The sequence below is a fragment of the Fragaria vesca genome, linkage group LG5, assembly GCF_000184155.1.
Source record: "Fragaria vesca subsp. vesca linkage group LG5, FraVesHawaii_1.0, whole genome shotgun sequence".
NCBI lineage: Eukaryota > Viridiplantae > Streptophyta > Magnoliopsida > Rosales > Rosaceae > Fragaria > Fragaria vesca.
The window spans coordinates 5,334,364-5,354,414 of record NC_020495.1 but is presented as its reverse complement, the minus strand read 5'-3'; the positions used below and the strand labels follow the sequence as shown (position 1 = coordinate 5,354,414).

At 41.6% G+C, this 20,051-nt stretch overlaps 1 protein-coding gene across 1 annotated transcript; it reads left to right on the top strand.

Moving 5' to 3' along the window:
* The first annotated feature begins 125 nt into the window (after positions 1 to 125).
* On the top strand, positions 126 to 9,899 carry LOC101304679. The gene is made up of 4 exons (XM_004300949.1): positions 126 to 1,048; positions 6,031 to 6,338; positions 8,494 to 8,868; positions 8,954 to 9,899. The coding sequence occupies exons 1-3, from the start codon at positions 126 to 128 to the stop codon at positions 8,850 to 8,852; spliced, it is 1,590 nt and encodes a 529-aa protein (XP_004300997.1). The 3' UTR covers positions 8,853 to 8,868; positions 8,954 to 9,899.
* The last annotated feature ends 10,152 nt before the right edge of the window (positions 9,900 to 20,051 follow it).

Here is a 20,051-nt window from a genome sequence, read left to right as displayed (position 1 = left end):
AAGTAACCCATACCGCTTTTTGGAGACGACCTCCTTTCCAGCTCTCCCACTCTCCCTCCTCCATCTTCTTCCTTCTTTTTCAACCCTCTCCTCTCCTGCATCACAATTCTCTCTCTTACCAAAACATGGCTGGAGGTAACCACCCCAAGGGCCCACCCCACAAGCCCTCCTCTTCCTCCTCCGCTGCCTCCAACCGCAAATCTCGCTGGGAATCCTCCCCCTCCACCAACAACAAGAACAACCAAAACCACCGCAACAAAAACCCACCCGACCCGAAACCCGCCACCGGCCCATCCCCCAAACCCGGCAAAACCGCCAGCCCCGCCAATCCGAAACACCCGCCGGCCCCCTCTCCCGGCGCCGCGCCTCCTTTCCCCTTTCCGGACCCCTCCTCCTTCGGCCCGCCGCCTCCGCCCGTCTACGGCTTCCACAACCTCGAGCGCCGCACCATCGTCCTCGCCGACGGTACCGTCCGCTCCTACTTCGCTCTCCCGCCAGATTACCAGGACTTCCCTCCGCCGCACATGGACCCCTCGGGTCGGTTCTTGCCGTTCGGACCGGGCGGGCCCGCCCCGGACTACTGGAACTCGCTTGGGATTGACGGCCGTGGTGGACCCCAGGAAGGCTCGTCGATGAAGAGGAAGTTTGGGGAGGAAGAGGAGCATAGGGATAAGGGAGAAGAATTGGCGAAACGACGGCAGCAGTTGGTGCAATTGGGGAACCCGAATGGGTTTCCGGCGGGTCCGAGTAGCCCGTTTAGGCGTGAGATGGGGGCCCAGTCCAGGAGCGGCGATGATCCGAGGGCTTCGAAGTTCATGAGGACTGGTGGAGGTTTTGAAAATGTGGGGTTTAGGCAAAGCGGTGGCAGCGGAGGTGGTGGTGGTGATAATGTGGGGCATAAGTATCTTCAGGTTGACCAGGCTGCACTGAAGAAGGCATTTCTGTACTTTGCGAAGGTAATTAATGAGAATGGAGCGCAGAAGAAGATTTACATTGAGGATGGGAAGCAGGGCCGGCTTAATTGTCTTGCTTGTGGCACCACTGGCAGGTCTGATACTAATCCTTTCGCCTTTATGTTAATTTTCGATGCTAATAATATCTCATTGGTTGGTGGTATAAGAGTGAGTAGTTAGGCGAATGACAGCTCGCAAAATCCAACCACTTTAGCCTTCTAGCTGTTCCCTAAGCTTAACATTAGGGGGACATGAATGATTACCCTATCCTATAGATGAGGTATGTAGCTGCATTTGTAGCTCATTTTTTTTAACTAATAAAGTTTGTATAGGAAAAATTATAGTGTAAGAAGTTGGCCTCTCTACAAAAATCAGGAACAGCTGACAGGTGATGTATTGTTAGTAGTATGATCTATTTGATACAGTGCTTGAAGGAGTATGGAGCAAAGGAAGGGAGTAAAAAAAGGGAGCTTTGATCCTTTCAAGGACAAGGCTGCCTAATAGTTTGTAGATATTGTACAACCCAAGAGAAGTCAAGTAGGTTTTAAATAGTTACCCAAATTGCTTCAGAGATATAGTATTTGCAATAGTTGTAGTATTATTAGTAGTAATAGCTATGAGTTTGTAGATATTGTACAACCCAAGAGAAGTCAAATAGAAATCAAATAGTTACATATAGGGTGAATTGCTTCAGAGATACAAGAGTATTTGCCGTAGTTGTAGTATTATTAGTACTAATAGCTGTGGTTGTTGTTGACACTATTGTTTGTATTAGCCATTAGAATTTCAAGATAACTATGTTGGTCAATTCTGATAGACCTTGAAAATGTGAAGTTCCTCTGATTGATACTTAGCTAAGAAGCACAGATACGAGTATGAGTGTCCGTATCCGACACGATACGATACGCGGACACGTGAAATTGAAAATATGTAGGACACGGATACGGGATGGATACGGTAATGAAATATTATTTTTTAATATATATATATAAATAATAATAATTTAAAAAAAAAATTGTGAAACTTTAATCATCAAGGGTGCTTGTTGAATTGAACATATAAGTAGACTTCTAACTGGTCTTCAGCAATCCCATTAGAATGAGTAGACTTTCTCTTTATAGTTCTTTCTTTCAGTCTCTGCTTCTGTCTGTAAATAAGAACCATTGATAACCTACTGATGTACCAAAACAAAGAAGTCTCCATTTGGAGAATCAAGGAAGTTATGATAGCTTTCATAGGTTTCTAGTGTTTTTAGCTTAGGGAACTGAAGAACTCATGAGTCTAGCTAGAACATTTCAAGGCCAGAACATGAGCTCAAACACAAAACCATATTAGACCATATTACAACCAAATAAGGCCAGAACCATGAGCGGGGAGCGAAAAGATTATATCAGACCCTAGATGCAATTCAAACTCAATTCAATCAGACCCTAAACTAAGACCAGGGAAGAAGAGTAGGAATCACCCGATGCGAGGTTTACAGAGAAGAAGAAGAGTAGAGAGACCGTACCCGATGATCAATCCAAGAAGAAGAGAACTCTGAGTCTGATAGCTGACGAGGAGGAGAGTATGGCGTATTTTGAAGTAGGTCTCGACCTAAGTCTGTTTTTTTGTTAATTATCTTTTTTAACATTTAAAAGTCACAGTTTGCCCCGCGTATTCACTTATTTGCGTATTCTTTCCGGATACGTGCATCTGATCCGTATCCAAAATTGATACGCATGTTGGACCATATTTTGACGTATTTGCATGTATCGTACGCATATTGCGTACTGACACGGGATACGTGTGTAAATTGTCGTATTGGTGCTTCATAGATACGTAGTTTCTGTGCAATCTTCTAGTATATAGTGCTTTACATTCAATGTGCTTGCATATTCATTCAAGCACATGGGGTTATTGCTATGTGCTAATTCTAGATGTGTGTGCAAGAACAAATGCTTCGAGTCTCTTGCAGTGTGAAGGTTTTTTTTTCGTCTTGATTTACATGTGCAACTGAATGCCAGCTGTAGAGTCTGTTATATCATCTATTGTAAACTTACCTACCTGATTTATGTTGAGTCTAATGCATAGTTGTTTGATCAATTAGGTAATTGACTGAGGGTATGCGGTGTTATGTATCAAGTGTATATAATGAAAGTGTGCTTTCATTTATGTTTACCTTGTTTTCCTCTGATGACTGCAATGTCATCTCAAGGATTCAAAACAGATTAAGAAGCTTAATGAGTTTCTATTTTATTTTCTTAGTTGATCAGCTGTCTAGATTTTTAACTTATGACTGATCTGAATATGCATTGATGCCTTTCTTTTTACCTAAGCTTCTTTTATGATTGGTGTACTGGTGATGTTGCATCAGACCGTGCTGCAGAATCTATATTACACTTGATGAAAACTCAAAAAGTCTATGAATTTTTAGTAGGAGATAGTTTAGGTGTAGGGACCAAGAGATTACTTAGAATAATGAATTTAATATTATTATTTTTCTCGGTAGGAACACACAGTTTCTGTCAATGCTCTTCTGTGGGAATTTTAAATGTAGGTTTTGGAGGAGAATGGTCATAGTGTATTAGACCTTTCCCAGATCTTCTTAACTAGACTCGAAGGAGTTTTAGTCAATCATTGGTTCTTTTACTTATTGGACAAGAGGAACTGATTTATTTTCTGTTTACACAAAAGAATAGTCTTTAATTGTTTGTATTCTTAACTCTTACTATCCGCATCAAATCTGCGTTGCTATAAATAATTGATGGGATCTACTGCAGAAGATGACAGGTAGGTGTACAAAAGAGAATTATCTGTAAAATGTGGAATTTATTCACAAAATTAATTCTTAGATTTTTGAAATTAACTACATTCTTGAAATGTATAATCATCACTTTCTGAATTGACAATTTTCTTAATCTGTATTATAAACTTGGATATTTGTAGAATGCAGTTCTACACACTCCACAGTAGTTGAGTGTCATTGGTCCTTCACTTCTGTGTATGGAGTCAAGGGCAGTACTAGTTTATTTACATATTTCGGTGAACAATTGACTGCTACTGAATATACCCAAACTACAAAACTTGATCTGTTGGCTTTTCGTGTTGGTACCTGAAATGTGTTTGACTTGGGCAAGCCTCAGGTCATCCGAACACATTTATGCTCTTGACTATCCAGTCAAATTAATTTTGTGGGCAGTGGGGTTTGTATCAGATTTATGCTTTTTTTCTGTAAGACAATAGGTTAGGTCTCTGAAGTCCAAAGTGAGTGTGTCTCTGTTAGTGTGTCCAATTGTCTTGTATTGTTGTAGGTAGGCTGTTATAAGGCCTTACTAAACATGAGTTTGCACCAGAGGCTGTTTAATCAGTAACGCGAGTATCATAGTCAAGACCCCAGAGGTTGTTTAATTTGGGTGTTGGGTGGCATTGGTTTCCCTGTTGTTACTATAAGTTTAGTTTTACAATTTTCTGTCAAAGTAAATTCTGTTATTGCCAGAGACGGAGAAAGTTTGCAACACAGGGTTTAGTAGCTAATGATTTTTTACAAGTGACAGCCGCATATGTAAAGATTTTTTTGCCTTTGTTTCACATCGACAGATGCTTCTGTTTATTCTATTTCTGATTGGTTGATGACTTGATGCTATTGTTGACATCTGAGTGATTTCTGAATTTTGAGTTGTAATCTCTTCCATCTCTTATTATTAGCCTTTAGTTTGTGAACTCTCACCCGCAAGAACTGGCTATTGAGGCTGATGCATACTCACTTTTCTAGTAGAAACATATGACGTCGACTAGCAGTGCTAATTTACTAGATAGTTTTTATAGGATCTTTATACTAATTTGCTTTTGTGATTGTACTTTCATTTGTAGCTTATGCTATACACATATATGGCAGACCCTCATTAAGGCGTCTCTGGGTGATGACTTCTTTCTTTTAGGTTCGCATTCCTATGGTTTCATTTATATGTTGTGGCCATTTCTTGTATGAACCTAATAAGAACCCCCGCCTTTGCCAATTAAGGTACTACCCATGCCTTCTTTGTTCCTTTGTACAATCTATATCCTTGTTAAGGACATTCAAGGGTGATGACCTCTATTGTATAGGTTGTTTTCTTTTGGTTTTACATGTATGCCGTCGTCATCTTTTGTATGAACTTAATAAGAAACCCTGCCATTGCCAATTATAGTACTACATATACCTTCTTTATACCTTTGTGCTGTCGAAATCCTAGACCACCCGCCAACATATTGCATGAATCTTTCCATATGATTTATTTGGTAGAACTGCAGAATTTTCTACTGGAATATTACTGTACCAATTTCTCAGTGGTGTGTAAAGTAAATTTTATGTAGTTCTTCCTTTTGAGTTCAGTAACCTTTGCAGGTATGTGTTGTCAGCTAAAATAGGTTTTCTCTCTAGAACTATAGCTGGAAAGGTTCAGAGGACAGCTTGGCTTAACTAAGGAATATGTATATGTGTGTGTGTGTGTATATATATTATCAATTTGTGGATTTCTGTTTTGCTGTTTGATTAGGAGGGGTTTAAATTTCACCAAAAAAGGAGGGGGTTAAAACTTAATTCCTCATTTGGTCGTGGCTTCTACTCCTTTTTTTGTTTTTGTTCAACATATTCTGCGTCAATTGTGGAATTATAGCTACCGTGCCTTTTGTGCTGTTGTGTTACAATAGACATGTTTATAGGCCCCGTTATGTGCAGTAATTACTCTCCATTACATGGTGTATTTATATACGGTCACGGTGAACAGTACTAAGCCAATCCTTGAAAATGAAATATTATGCAGCCAATGGAAACAATGGTATTTTCTTTTGGTAGACTTGCTTTTCTCTGTCCTAATCCAATAAAAAGTTTATCTTTCCATTATAAATTGATTACCTTGTGTGAAGGTATTTAGTGAAAAAAGCCAGTATTTGTTAAACTATTATTGAGTCGTTGCATATGACAATATCAGCTCATAGAGTCCTGGTAGATGCATCTTCTTCATTCCCCTTTGAGTTCAAACTTAAGAGGTCATATTGCTATCAGAGAGGTGAACCTGAAAACGTTGTTCAATTCCCTTGATATGCGTACTTTCAGGTCTGCAAAAGATTTTCCGGATATGCATAGTCTCATTATGCACAGTTACAACACAGACAATGCGGACATTCGTGTGGATCACTTGGGCTTACACAAGGCTCTTTGTGTTTTAATGGGGTGGAACTACTTGAAGCCTCCTGATAACTCAAAGGCATATCAGTTTCTTTCCGCTGATGAAGCAGCAGCAAATCAAGATGACCTGATAATGTGGCCTCCCATGGTGATAATTCATAATACGCTTACAGGAAAGAGTAAAGATGGGCGCATGGAGGGTTTGGGCAATAAAGCAATGGATAGTTATATACGAGGTATAATTTCCTCCTTCATACTGTGCTTTTTTTTTATGTTCTGCAGTTTCTATCAGAATGTTCTGTGGAAAAGTTGGGCTTAGGTCAAGTAAACTCTGCATGAATCCTATTTTAGCCGCTAACTCTGTACAAATCTGCAATTGCAGAAATATACACAACCTTTTTTTAGATAAATATCTTTACTAGATAAAGCCAACCCTTACTTAGGTGCACTACACTGCCTATCTCTTCAATAAAATATACCTACTAGGTCCGATTCCTGGAGAGTTAAGCTTGAAGATTCATATAACCCATTTAAGCTTTTCCAATCTTAACGCTGATGAAGTCACCAAAGCTGGCAAGTTATTTTAGCTTTGTTCCGCAATGGATAATTAAAGGGTGAGGTAAACCAGTAATAGTGTGCAGTCACCCTTTACAGGTTTATTGATCTGATTTGTGGGGATAGCAAAGGGGTTTTCCAATACCTGTAATATAGTATTAGGGCCTTCCCCATTGTACTAGATGACATTCTGTTAGTCCTACCTTACCATATTAATTGTTAAATTCGTGAATTTGTATCATTTCCAGAACTAGGGGTAATAGCTGAATGTGAAAATAGCATGCATTTCTGACTTGATGTACAGGGGCGAGTCCCTGTTGAGAGTAGTGATCTTTTTACTTATAGTGTTTGTTTCTCCCTTTGCTCCTTGGAATATAAGTACCGGTAAGATGAGCATATGCCAAGCTGGTGGTAGTTCCAAGCGTATGCAGCTCCCCATCCCACCCACCCAGCATGATTCAACCCGTTTGTCCTCTTGTTTAGAATGAATAATAGTTACCATGTGAGTTTTGATCCTTTTGTTTTAGCTGATGCATTGCCCCACCTTTCTTTTGTCCATTTGATATTTCTAAACATTTTCTTGAATTAAACACTGCATAGGTTAGTTACATGCTCTTTAGCAGTGATAATTGGCATCCATGCACATAGGAATGAATTTCCTCAAAATTGTAACTACTCTGGCTCTTTAGTTTAGAATAGGGCGATCTGGCTCCTGCATGTTAGTAACAACTTCCAAGGCCGTGGTTGCTGGTTAGAGTTTGATCTGTCTTTGTTGGCAGCTGAATTGAAACACGTCTTTCTATCAATCTTATTTTTCTACTTGTTATACAGAATATTGGTTAGCCATGAGTCGAAGCATATATTTATTCTGTGTTGGAACAGGTTGGGTATTTTCTCATATTGGTTGATATTGATGGGCAAGAATGCCGTTCTATGGTCACAACTTTTCCTGGTCTATTTATACTTGCATGTGTAGCATCTGGCTGTCAATGTTTTGTTGTTGGGAACATAATCATGTTTCTTCTCTCCCTGGCCTATAAAATATATGCATGGTACAACCTGCACACCTAATGGAAAAGTAACTACAAATCAACTATACTGCATGCTGAGGAAGTGGTAAAATTGGGTGCCGAAGCCTTCTATCCAAATTGGAGTTAGGACGGGGCATTGTCTGGCATAATACCTTAGTCCTAATTACCTTAATATCTTAATACCTGAAAAGTGTTGCTGATAAACTGAAAAGTGTTGCTGTTCATTGGCTTTTAACTCCTTGATGCTTGAGCTGCACTAGTGTCTAATAGGTTTGTTGCTGGTTTTGTCGATTCTCTCAAACTTTTCACTTCTGTTATGTCTCTTTCCATGCAGATTGAAAAGAATTGAGAAGTCTTCATCTTGTCTTTGGACTGGCTTTCCCATTAATTAAGCTTTCATTATTGAGATGCATATTTCCTTACACATGTGAGTTTATTTTCACATTGACCTGCAGCCATCAACTGAACCATGGTCTTTATGTTTCCTAATGGTAGAGGTGTCTGTATTAGGGTGCTTTGGATTTCATTAGAGAGTCCGAAGCTGCCTTTTTATGAACCATTGAAGACATTCAACTGTAACCCTTATTTGCTAGGAACCATTACTTTGGAACCATCAACAACATGGTTACCTGTAGTTACTCTTCAGGATTTTATTGATCATTTTTTATCTTTGCTTTTTGTCCAATTAGAAAGTTTTCAATCATGTATTATTCAATTTTTTTTTTTTTTGTCTTTTATAACTTCTATATTCCATAAAGGAATTCCACTTGACATCTTACTGGTTTTCCACTATCGTGGCATACAGCTCTTGGGTTTGGGAGCGGCAAGTCGAAATCCCTGTATGGTAGAGATGGTCATTTGGGAACAACCATAATCAAGTTTTCAGCTGATGAAGCGGGCCTCAAGGAGGCCTTGCGAATGACAGAATTCTTTGAGAAAGACAATCACGGACGCAGGGCTTGGTATCATGTTCAACCCCTCACAATGGGCAATAAGGATGATGAGAACAATCCTTACCTTGTGAAGTTAGATGAAAAGACTCGGGAAAAGAAGAGGGTCTTTTATGGTTACCTAGGAACTGCCTCTGATCTCGAAAAAGTTGATTTTGACACGAGAAAGAAAGCTGCCATTGAAAGCTGGAGAGAATTCAAACCTCCCAAGTAGTCCTTTGAGATCCAAGGTAGCTTATTAAGTTGGTTTATTAACTTGTCATCTTTTAACACCAACCATATGATACTGAAGATGCCTTGTTTTTCTTTTCCCAGTGGTTTCATGCTGTGGAAAGTAATGAAAGCTTTTTATGGGCATCATTCTCTAGTGTCAGGAGGTGTGAAGCCTCATTTAAATGCCTACTTATTCTTGTTGAAAATGTAATGGCCGATCTTAGGTGGTACAGGATAATAATTCCAGCCAGCTCCAGCTTGCGGTATTGATTCAGACATAAGAGTAGAAGTTCACATGAAGAAAAAGATTGATTGCTACTTGTATGGTTCTGAACCACTTTGACATCCCATGATCAGAACGCATAATACTGTAGCATAATTTGTGGAATTAACTTTGGATGAGCTTGTAGCCTGGTACAATGTTCAGACTGTTCGAAGTTGAATCAACCAGGGCCAGTAGTAAAATTTTCTTCCCACCATTTCAATGGAATGGAAGGTGTCGGTAGAGGTAGTTTGATTATATCCACAGGTTATGAGTTCCAAGTTTTGCCATGTGAATTGGCCAGTTGGGGCTGTCCCCTCTTTCCTAAACTCTGAAAGGGTTGGATGTCTGTACCTAGTAAAACCAGAAATTCTCAAGATCGTGCTTCTAAAGAGTCGAGGAAGGTGAAAAATATTCGTTCTTAAGTCTTATGCGATCAGTCTACGGTTTGCCATAAGAAACTCTACATTAGCATAACCGTTGATTCAGTAATGACGTTTTGATCTATGATCATGCAGCACGTATATTTTCATGAAGCAGAAGTAGAAAATATGGAAGCAACAAAGTTCTCAGAGTATCAAAATGATGGTACGATAATATTGGATCTAGTGATATAAGTTATATGTGGATAGTATTTGGTCTAGTGATATAAGATATATATAATAACAAAATGATAGTATTTGGTCTAGTGATATAAGTTTTACGTGATGTATCAAAGTGATTTGGCATATATTTAGTTTAGACACATTTAGTTTAGTGTTACAACAATTACATGCGACATCCGAGAAAATTGAAAAAGAAACTGAAATGCTCATCTCTATGAGTTGAGAGTCTAGACTCATGTGCTCATTGAATGTGCTGACCCGATATGCTGTTTTGTCCATCTAGGCTCCTGTTAATAAGTATACAATGCAATGTCCACCGGCCATTGAGGTATGGGGAACAAAAGAATAAGGCCATAAAATCTAGGTGTTGCAACCTGCATCATCCGTAGATTTTGTTCAGATCGTAATTTGTGTCAGCTGACTTGATATTTTTTTTTTTTTTTTTCGATTAGATGACTCGACATTGTTTGTATATTGAATTGTGACATTGTAAGGAGTTGCCAAATTTAGGTCCAGGACTCCAGGTAGTATATAGTCCTCGCCTCCTCGGTGTGGATAATTCGTGTTAGCTCTCATTCTTCACTTGTTTAGGTAACCACAACGAATAATGAATTACCAACTAAGTTGCTATTATTTATGAACCACGACAATGGTTCTACAGAGTCTGGCCAGGAAACCCTTCAAAATGTAAAACCCCACTGATGAGTTCGCTTAGTGTAATGGTTTAGTTATAAACGTGAGGGGCTGCAACATCCGGTTAATTTAACCTTTTCTTTTTTTTTTTTTTTTCAAAAAAAGGGACGTCACGTCAATCCAATAATACGTAAACAGTCATATAGAAATAGCTCACCTCTTAGAATGGCTACAACAAGATTGAGTCATCCGCAAAGACCCCTAAATAGTCTAAAAACCAACATAAAACGATGCAAAAGGCAACCTAACATGTAACTAGAAATGAATAATCCCAAATAAAAACCCAAATGGTGATTTCCTGATGATGATGTCAAAGAAGAAACTAGAACAAAACCAACAAAACCAAGTACTTCCCCAACTTATTTAACAAACTGAAAACCTCTACACGAAGGCTCCTCTGAATTGACACCAATCACTTCCTCGGAGGGAATAATTGCCATCACTCCAACCTCAATCATGAAGCTCCCTAAACGTGGCTCCACATTAACCTTGTTATGCCTACCCGAAGGCTGACCTCTCTTGGCCTTCCTCGCAGAACTAGGCACCACTACAACCTCTTATGACGGCTTCTTACGCTTCCTAGTCGCATGCGCCTCCATGTGCCACCAATGGGTACCTTACCCCTTAGGCAAATCAGATCAGGCCTAGGGTCAGGCCCAGTTCGCGCAAACCCAACATTGAGAATCTCAGCATTAGGCCGAACATGCCCAGTCGGCCCAGCCAACCAACATTGAAGAGCCTAGTAGTCAGCCCGCCGGGTCCAATCGACCCAACAAAACTAGATCTGCAAGACATCCATAGGAGAATTAGGGTTTCTCCTATGGATGTCTTGCAGATCTAGTTTTGTTATGAAAGTCTCATAGGGCGTTGCAAAGAGTAGGGTTGGGCATTCAAAACCGATCTCGTCCCTAAAATTCATGGGATGAGACGAGACTAGAAAAAAAAAAATGAGGATCTAGTCCCGACCCGTCCCGTATTAAATAAAACGGGATGGGATTAGGATCACTTAGTTTAGGCCCGTTTAGTCCCGGCCCAGTAATATATATTAAAACTATTTTTTTTCTTCGTAACTTGTATATAGTGGCTTCATGTGAGCCGGATCAAAGACTATAAACCCTAAACAATTAAACATAAGATACAACCTTCTTATTTCTTTCACGTGAATCCTGATCCCCAATTCTCTTTTCTTTCCTCTTCACTCTTTGATAAGCCTCAACCAACTCTTTAATTTATTCACTCTCCGGCCATCACCGATCTCCTTCATCTTGGTGTCGTCAACATAGGGAGAAAATTAGATCTTGAAAATCATAGGGCACCTAAGGAGATCGAGCATCAACGTTCTTCGATTTGTGTTCTTTGCAGGACGTCGGCGACGGTGGAGGACTGGCGAACCTTAGACCTCTGAAGATTCTTGCGCTCGTTGTCGTTTTGGATATGGTCTTCATTTTCGAGGTCTTCGCGTTCTTCTTCTTCAAGATTCAAGTCTTCGTATGCTATGTTTGACACCAAGGATCGCATGCAGTTTGCTAATTTATCATTTGAGATGTTATGATGATCATCATTTTATAATTCTTTTTTGTACATCTAGGCTATATCTCATCCGAAGGAAACAGAACTCAACGAAAACGATCTGGGCATTTTTTTGGGACCTTCGGGATCAAGTCTAAAAAAAGGTAATCTCGTTCCGTCTTGTCCTGAAAAATAATTACGGGATCGGGACCGAGATCAGCCAATACCCGACCCGTCTCGGCCCATGCCCATGCCTAGCAGAGAGTGCATGATGATACATCATGGTGGTCTTCAGTGCCTTAGAGAACTGGAAGCTAACACTCAGGCGGCTCCTCCCCTTGCAGAGCCACCAATAATGGTGTTTTGAGCCTCTACCTCTGTGTCGACCATACTCTCGGTCCCCTCTTTCTTTTTTCCAGTAGAGAAAATGTTGGTACATATGCTTGGTCAGCATATTTTGACTGCCTCTAGACTGGTCATAACCGTCATATTCGCTTGCGTGTATAGAGTACAAGCATGACAACAATAACCTCTATCAAATGGTGTAAACCGCTTCATAATTGAAGTCCTGATGCGAGTCATCAAAACCGCTTCTTGGAGCAGGACCAAGAGCACTTGTCCCACATTGGAGAGAAGCCAAAGGGCTAAGACACTTCCAGCCTATAAAAGTAACTGTTTCTCTCCTCATTTACTAAACAATTCATTATTTACTTGTTGTCACTCTGCCGATTTGTTTACTGACTTAGGCATCAGAGCGTTGAAGACCGCTTCTCCTAACCTAGCGTGTTACTTCTGTAGGTAGATCTGGGAACGAAGACTGCAACGACCGTTTACAAACTTGTATTGTGACATATATAGAGGGTCAAGTCAACCGCTCATATACTACACAAACATTAGCATCGTCTGTGGGAACCCTTGAGAAAAAGCTCACACGTGCAATCAGTATGATAATGAACAGTAATTCTTCGGATGAGGCAAACTGCCTGCAGATTGCTGCAGAAATGACGAGAACTTTGAATTTTTCAACACCTCAAACAAAGGGCGGAAATAGGTGCACCGCCACCAAATAATGAGGTGGTGACTCTAAGGGGCCAAAACTCTGCTGATGCAGAGGCAAAGCTTGCTCTTGTAATGTAGGATCTGCACAAAGAAAGACAAGAAAAAGCTGCTCTAGAAAAAGACTTCAGTTAGCAAGAGCAAGGTTGGAAAAAACCCATGAAAACGCCAACAGTGAGTCCATTACCTACAGCTCACGAAGAAGTAGCGGAGCAGGGGGCATGTCAAGCCGTCAAAGAGTGGAAAACGTTGACGTACCTCTTCGCCCAGATGAATTGGGACTTCAAAGCGGATAGGGGGACCAGCGTCTCAGCAGACTGGAGACAGTGAGCGGCAACAAGAAGGGGGGCAGCCTACAGGCGAACAATTATGGAGAAGGTTAATGGATCTGGAAAAGAAGGTAACGGCGAAAGCCGCCCCTAAAGCCTACAATCATCTTTACAGTGTGAGAATATGACCATTCACAAGTCGCATACGAAAGTCAACCCGCCTTGCCAATTTTAAAACCCCAAAAATGCCACAATATGCTGGCAACTCTGACCCGCATGATCACATGGATAGCTTCCAAAAAGTAACCAGCGAAAGAGAGTGCAGTGACACTTTGCAGTGCCAGCTGTTCAGCCAAACGCTTGAGGGTGAAGCAATGAGTTGGTTCTTTGAACAGTCGCCCAACTCAGTAAATTCCTTTGACGAATTAAGGGTAGCCTTCTTGTCACGTTTCGTGTTGCAGGCGAAATGTGGGCAGGGAACAGAAGGACTGTTCAAGGTTAAACAACAGCCGGGAGAAACGCTGCGTTCTTTTGTCACCAGATGGCAATCAGAAACTTCAAAATGCAAAAATTTGACAAGAAAACGGCCTTGGCAGCATTTAAAGAGAGCTTGCACAAGGGGAAGTTTCTAATGCGCCTGAACAAAAAGTTTTTGACCACCACTTATGATGAGGTATTAACCGAGGCTATTAATACAGCCCAGGCAGAGTACCACACATATAGGGACCGCTCCAAAAGTTATTAATCAATAAGCGCAGGTGCCAATCACTACAGCGGCTGTAGGAAAGCAAGATAACAAGCAGGAATGGCATCAAGGTGGAGTTGTGGAGATCATAAAAACAAAAGGCAAAAAGATAAGCGGTGGCTACATGGACACCGCCAGGGTTAGAACAATAATGTCAGATCGGAGCAGGCGGGTTAACGTCAGGGGGTTAATGCAATTGCAGTGGCACTTATGAGGAGCTTTTTGACCGGTTTAAAGATCAGATACCGCGTCCACTACCAGTGCAATTCCCTAAAAAGGATAGAATTAGGGACCGCTGGTGTAAACATCATGAAGACACCAATCATCATACAAATGATTGCCAGCACCTTCAGAAAACCCTAGACCGAATGCAAAGAGAGGGGAGATTGGAGCGACTAGCGGCACAGCCAGCTCAAGCGGGAGTGGTGGCAAATGTGGAGCTGCAGCAGATCAACATGATTGACGAATGAGCACCGTTGACAAACATGTCCAACCGGTGCAAGAAACGGTATGTCAGGGCAAACCACCTAAGAAGTGTTAATCATATATCATATGACAAGGCGGTTAAAATGAGCAAGCAGAGATACAAGCCTATCGAGTTTTCAGAGGAAGAGGAGCATGGGGTTAATGGGCCGTGTGATGATCCATTTTTATGTGATACAGTAATTGCAAATGTTTCAACCTGGGGAGTGTGCTTATTGATAGCGTTTCAGCAATTAATATCATGTTCAGGTCATGTCACAAGAAGTTGGAGCGGTCAGAGAAGAAGTTGGTGCAAGACCATGAACCGCTCCTTAGCTTTTCAGGTGATATAGTTTAGCCGCTAGGCTCAGACATGATGTCGGTTCAAATTGGAACCACTCATTGTACAACAAAAATCGACGCGCAGTTCATTATAGTTGATTGCTTGAGTTCTTAAAATGTAATCCTAGGGCGGCCAACTTTGAAAAAAATGAAGTGCATCATAGCGGGCTATATGCCCTTGATGATGTTTCCAACTCCCCATAGCACTGGGGAGGTCAGGGGAAGTCATTCCGTAGCGCGGTAATTTTATATGACGTCAATCATGCAAACGAAAAAGCGGAGAGAAATTCTTTCGTTTATAGGGGAAAGGAGTTAACAGACAAGGTGGATGATCCAAGAAAGCAAGATGAAAAATATGCTCCAAAGACACCTGCCACCAAAACTTCAGTGCGAGCGGTCATCATCTCTGAAGAGTTTCTTGAGCGAAAAGTCAACATTGGAACACAGTTAGACACAACTATTGAAGAAGAGCTCATCTAGTGTTTGAAGGAAAATGCCAAAGTGTTTGCATGGTCATATGCAAATATGTCTAGCATTTCAAGGGAAGTAATCAAGCATGAGCTAACAGTCAAACCTTCTGCCATTCCTGTTAAGTAGAAGAGGAGAGCATTTGATAAAGAAAAATATGCAGCCATGAACTAGGTGGTGAGCAAGTTGCTTGAGATTGGATTCATCCGCCCAGTTAATTATCCCACTTGGATTTCTAACGTGGTCATGGTTCATAAGCCAAATGGAAAGTGGAGGATGTGTGTAGACTTCAAAAATTTAAACAAGACTTGTCCAAAGGATAGCTTCCCGCTTCCAAGGATAGATCAGCTTGTGGATGCTACAGCGGGTCATGAGCTCTTGAGCATGATGGATGCCTACTCAGGGTACAACCAAATCAAGATGAAAATCTCATATCAAGAAGCAACAACTTTCACAACTGACAAAGGCCTATTTTGTTGGGTAGTTATGCTGTTTGGCTTAAAGAATGCAGGGTCTTCTTATCAACGGTTAATGATCGCTATGTTTGGACCTTACTTGGGTGACATTATAGAAGTCTATGTGGACGACATGCTGGTCAAAAGCCTTAAGGTGGGAGATCATGTAGGTAACCTCAAGAAAGTTTTCAAAGTTCTATTGGAGTATAACATGCGGTTGAATCCAGAAAAATGCTTTTTTGGCATGACTTCAAGCAAGTTCTTGGGGTACATCGTCAATGAGTGGGGCATCAAAGCCAATCCCGCCAAGATCAAGGCTATCTTGGACATGAAACCCCCAGTAGAGAAGAAAGATGTGAAAGTTCTTCTGGGCAGGCTAGTAGCTTTGTCCTACTTCATTTCACGGTTAATGGACAGAGATGTGTCCCCCATTGTTTAAAGCTCTAAGGCGGCCAATAGGAAAGAAGGTGGATTGGTCACCAAACTGCTAAGCGGCTTTCTAAGGATTGAAAGAATATTTGCCCTTGGTCTCTTTTCTGTCCATTCCTAAACAGGGAGAAACGCTATATTTATACTTAGCGGTTTCAAGCACGCTATATTTATACTTAGCGGTTTCAAGCACTGCCATGAGTTCAGTAATTGTCAAGCAGGCAAAAGCGGATGAACTCACAGTGTTTTATGCAGGAAGAGGAATGAATGGACCAGAAACAAGGTACTCGCCATTGGAAAAGATGGCACTAGCGTTAATAAACGCTGCAAGAAGGTTGCGCAAGTATTTCCAAGCTCACTCAATGGTTGTTCTTACCAATCAACCGCTGAAGCAAATACTGCAGAGTCTAAAGCATTTCGGACGTCTTAGTAAATGGGCTATTGAGCTGAGCGAGTTTGACATTGAGTTCAGGCCAAGGACAACAATGAAAGGTCAAGCGCTGGCTGACTTTATTGTAGAATTGATTGAGCGGGAGGACTTAGCAATAGAGGTGGAAGAAGAGGTTGATGAGACTAACGGTTCTGTTGACACACATAAGGAGACCGCTCAGAACTCTTAGTGGAATTTGTTTGTCGACGGATCTTCGTGTGTAAAAGCAAGTGGAGCGGGAATCATTTTGACCAGACCTGGAGGACTCGAGCTAGAGTATGCTTTTAGTTTCCACACTTGAAATGTGTAACCCCAAAGAAAGGCAAAGATGTCCTCAACAGAATCCACAGCGGAGATAATGGCAACCATTCAGGTTACTGTTCACGGGCAAACAAGGCAATGCACTATGGATACTTCTGGCCAACTATGACAGCAGATGCAGAAGATGTAGCAAAGGCATGCTTCAAATGTCGCCAGTTTGCAACAATGCCTAGAGCCCGAGCAGAGCCGCTTTCAATTATCGTGGGACCATGGATAGAATTCATGTGGGGGCTAGACTTGATGGGGTTGTTTCCAGTGACTAGGAGCCAGTTCAGGTATATCATTATGGGAATTGGTTACACCACCAAATGGATTGAAGTTGTTCCGCTTGTTAAAATCAACACACATCGTGTGGAAAAGTTCATCTGGAAGAATATTTGTTGTCGGTTTGGAGTTCCAAACACAATTATCACTGACAATGGGGCACAATTCAACAACCAAGAGCTAATCAGTTGGGCAGCAGAGAAGGAATTGCAGATAAAGTTTGCTTCAGTCGCTCATCCCCAGACAAACGGCCAAGTAGAAGTTGCTAACAAGAAAATCAAAGCGTTGTTAAAGAAGAAGCTGGATGAAGCAAAAGGGTTATGGGCGGAAAAGCTAAGAAGTTCTTTGGGCAATGCGCACAACCCCAACAAGGGCAACAAGACGTCATTCTGTTTGACTTATGGAACAGAGGCAGTTCTACCAGTGGAACTCATGCATCCAACAGCCATGGTTGAACTGTTTGTCCCCGCTACCAACGACGAGGGCTTATTCCTAGACAATAATCTATTGGAGGAAAAGCGAATCAAGGCACACTTGATGAATTTGCAAAATAAGCAAAAGGAAGCACGTTTCTACAACAAGCGGGTCAGAGGCAGAAGCTTTCTAGTGGGCGATTAGGTTATGAAGGAAGTCATCCCAATGCCTAAAGGACTGAACCCAACTTGGGAAGGACCATACCAAATTGTAGAAGCGGTTAGTCCAAGAACTTATTACATCAAAGACAAGAGTGGGAAAGTATATGCTCACCCATGGAACACTCAACATCTCAGGCCGTATTATACGGATAAGTAAGCAACCGCTTTAACATCACTTCCAAGTCTACTATTTCCTAAGTTTGTTTTTGTTCTAAACTTCTGAAGTGTAAGCCACTATAACAGTGTAACCATATTTTTGTAAAAGGGTTTACACCAATAAATGAATGAAACAATATTATTCAAGTTATTGTTCTTTAGTTCCAAAACACTATTTGACCGCTCAGGCTCAAATTTTAAGAACAAAAATAATACCCTTAGTGATTTCATTCTGCAAACAAAAATATGAACTTTATGAAGCGGAAAACGGAAAACAAATTTAAAGGCAGAAACTTGGATAGATGAAGACGTTAGTTAATTACAAAAACGTTGCCCTGACGCAAGCGGATGTCTTAACTAGTTAATTACGAAAATAAAACCCATATGGGTGGATCATCTAAACATTAGAATTAATAACTTCTTCGCAAGACCCAACGGTTGAAAGCTCCCCGCTCCCCACATCTAGGCTACTTTGAGACAGTGTCGATGCCCTCCTCTGTTTTCGCCTCTTCTGTCTCCGACGACTCCTGATTTCCTCCTATGGGGTGGGAGAGGGAGTTTCAGGGTTATTGTCAGACTTTTGACTATCACAAGAAAGACCAGGGGAGGAAGAAATGTAACTACATTCATTAGCGGATAATGGTTGATCAGCATCATGAGCGGCACTGGGGGACTTCTGTTGGCTCTGTTGTCCAGCCTGTTCAAGAGGAACAATCGTTTGATTGTAGGCCTCGGTTTGCTGGGTAGCCTGAGCGGCTTCCCAAGCGACATATTTGGCAAAGTTGATACAATCGATAACAATCAACCCGTTTATGTTCTCAGCCGCTACTTGATCTTTTGCTACTTTACGAAGTTGGGTTTCCTTGGCGGAAAATTTAGCTTCCAGCTCTAGCCTCAACCGCTGCTGGGACTCAATTTGAGCCGCTTGCAGGTTGTCCACTTCGGCAGACTTGGTGTTCAGCACCATCTGCAAAGACTCAAGTTCACTAGCATGAGATGCGTGAAGCTGTTGCAAACGTTCAACTTCAGACTCCATTGACCGCAGCTTGATGTCATCATCTAGTGCTTTTTTTCCGAGCGGTGTCCAGCTTTTCTTGGCTATCCAGTAGGTCATTTTTGAACTTATCTTTCATTAACCGCTCACATTTTGTCGCCTCTTTTGCCTTGGCCAACTCAGTTTCAGCATTGCGGAGTAATTGACGAAGTTTGTGTTCATGGCCGCTCACCCCATGCAGCACTTGAAAATTACGAGCAGTTGTAGCCATGATGCTTTCAATCTCGTCTCCATCTACCTCAATAGGACCCTTGGGCGGATGTTCGGCTGCAGCAATGCCAACAGATTGGCAGAAAGAATGTAATAACTTCCGTTCTGCTAGACTCGCCTGCTGCAAAAGAGCTTGAAGGGTAACCCCAGAAGAACTGATAGCAGCAGGAACCACTGCTTGGGGCGCTTGGTTAACAACCAAAGGGGTGGTAACAATAGACTTGGTCACTTTAAAAGGTTGCCGCCAAGAGTCTATCGTGCCACTCATTAATTTCTCAGAAACAGAAGCGTCATTGGGCCGATGCCTCTTTTCTTTGGGGGCTGAGGAGGGACCTTTACCCTTCCTCTTCCTCAGGGACCTTTATCTGCTTGTGAGAGGCCTCACTGCTTGTGAGAGAATAATGAAGTTTTTGTTACTATTACACCTCACTACTTGCAGCTTGAACCGCTCCAAACAAACAAGGACGAATGCACAGAAGAGGACATCTTTCCCGGGGAGTGGGGGACTTCGGGTAGGACCCGCTAGCAAATATGACGCTCTTGACCAGTGCTAGCGGTGACTAAAACTCCCCAGCCAAGACGTCCCTTTTGACTGGGAACTTGAGGGACTTGTAGGTACATATGTTTGGTCAATATACTTTGACCGTCTCTAGACTGGTCATAATCATCATATTCGCTCACGTATTGAGTACAAGCATGAAGACAACAATAACCTCTATCAAATGGTGTAAACCGTTTCGCAATTGAAGTCCTGACGCGCCCGCATGCGCGTCATCAAAACCGCTCCTTGGAGCAGGACCAAGAGCACTTGTCCCACATCGGAGAGAAGCAAAAG

Coding starts and splice junctions, on each gene's coding strand:
- LOC101304679 (XM_004300949.1), top strand. CDS start 126: ATGGCTGGAGGTAACCACCCCAAGGGCCCACCCCACAAGCCCTCCTCT. Junction 1,049..6,030: donor GCTTGTGGCACCACTGGCAG/GTCTGATACTAA, acceptor GCGTACTTTCAG/GTCTGCAAAAGATTTTCCGG. Junction 6,339..8,493: donor AATGGATAGTTATATACGAG/GTATAATTTCCT, acceptor CGTGGCATACAG/CTCTTGGGTTTGGGAGCGGC.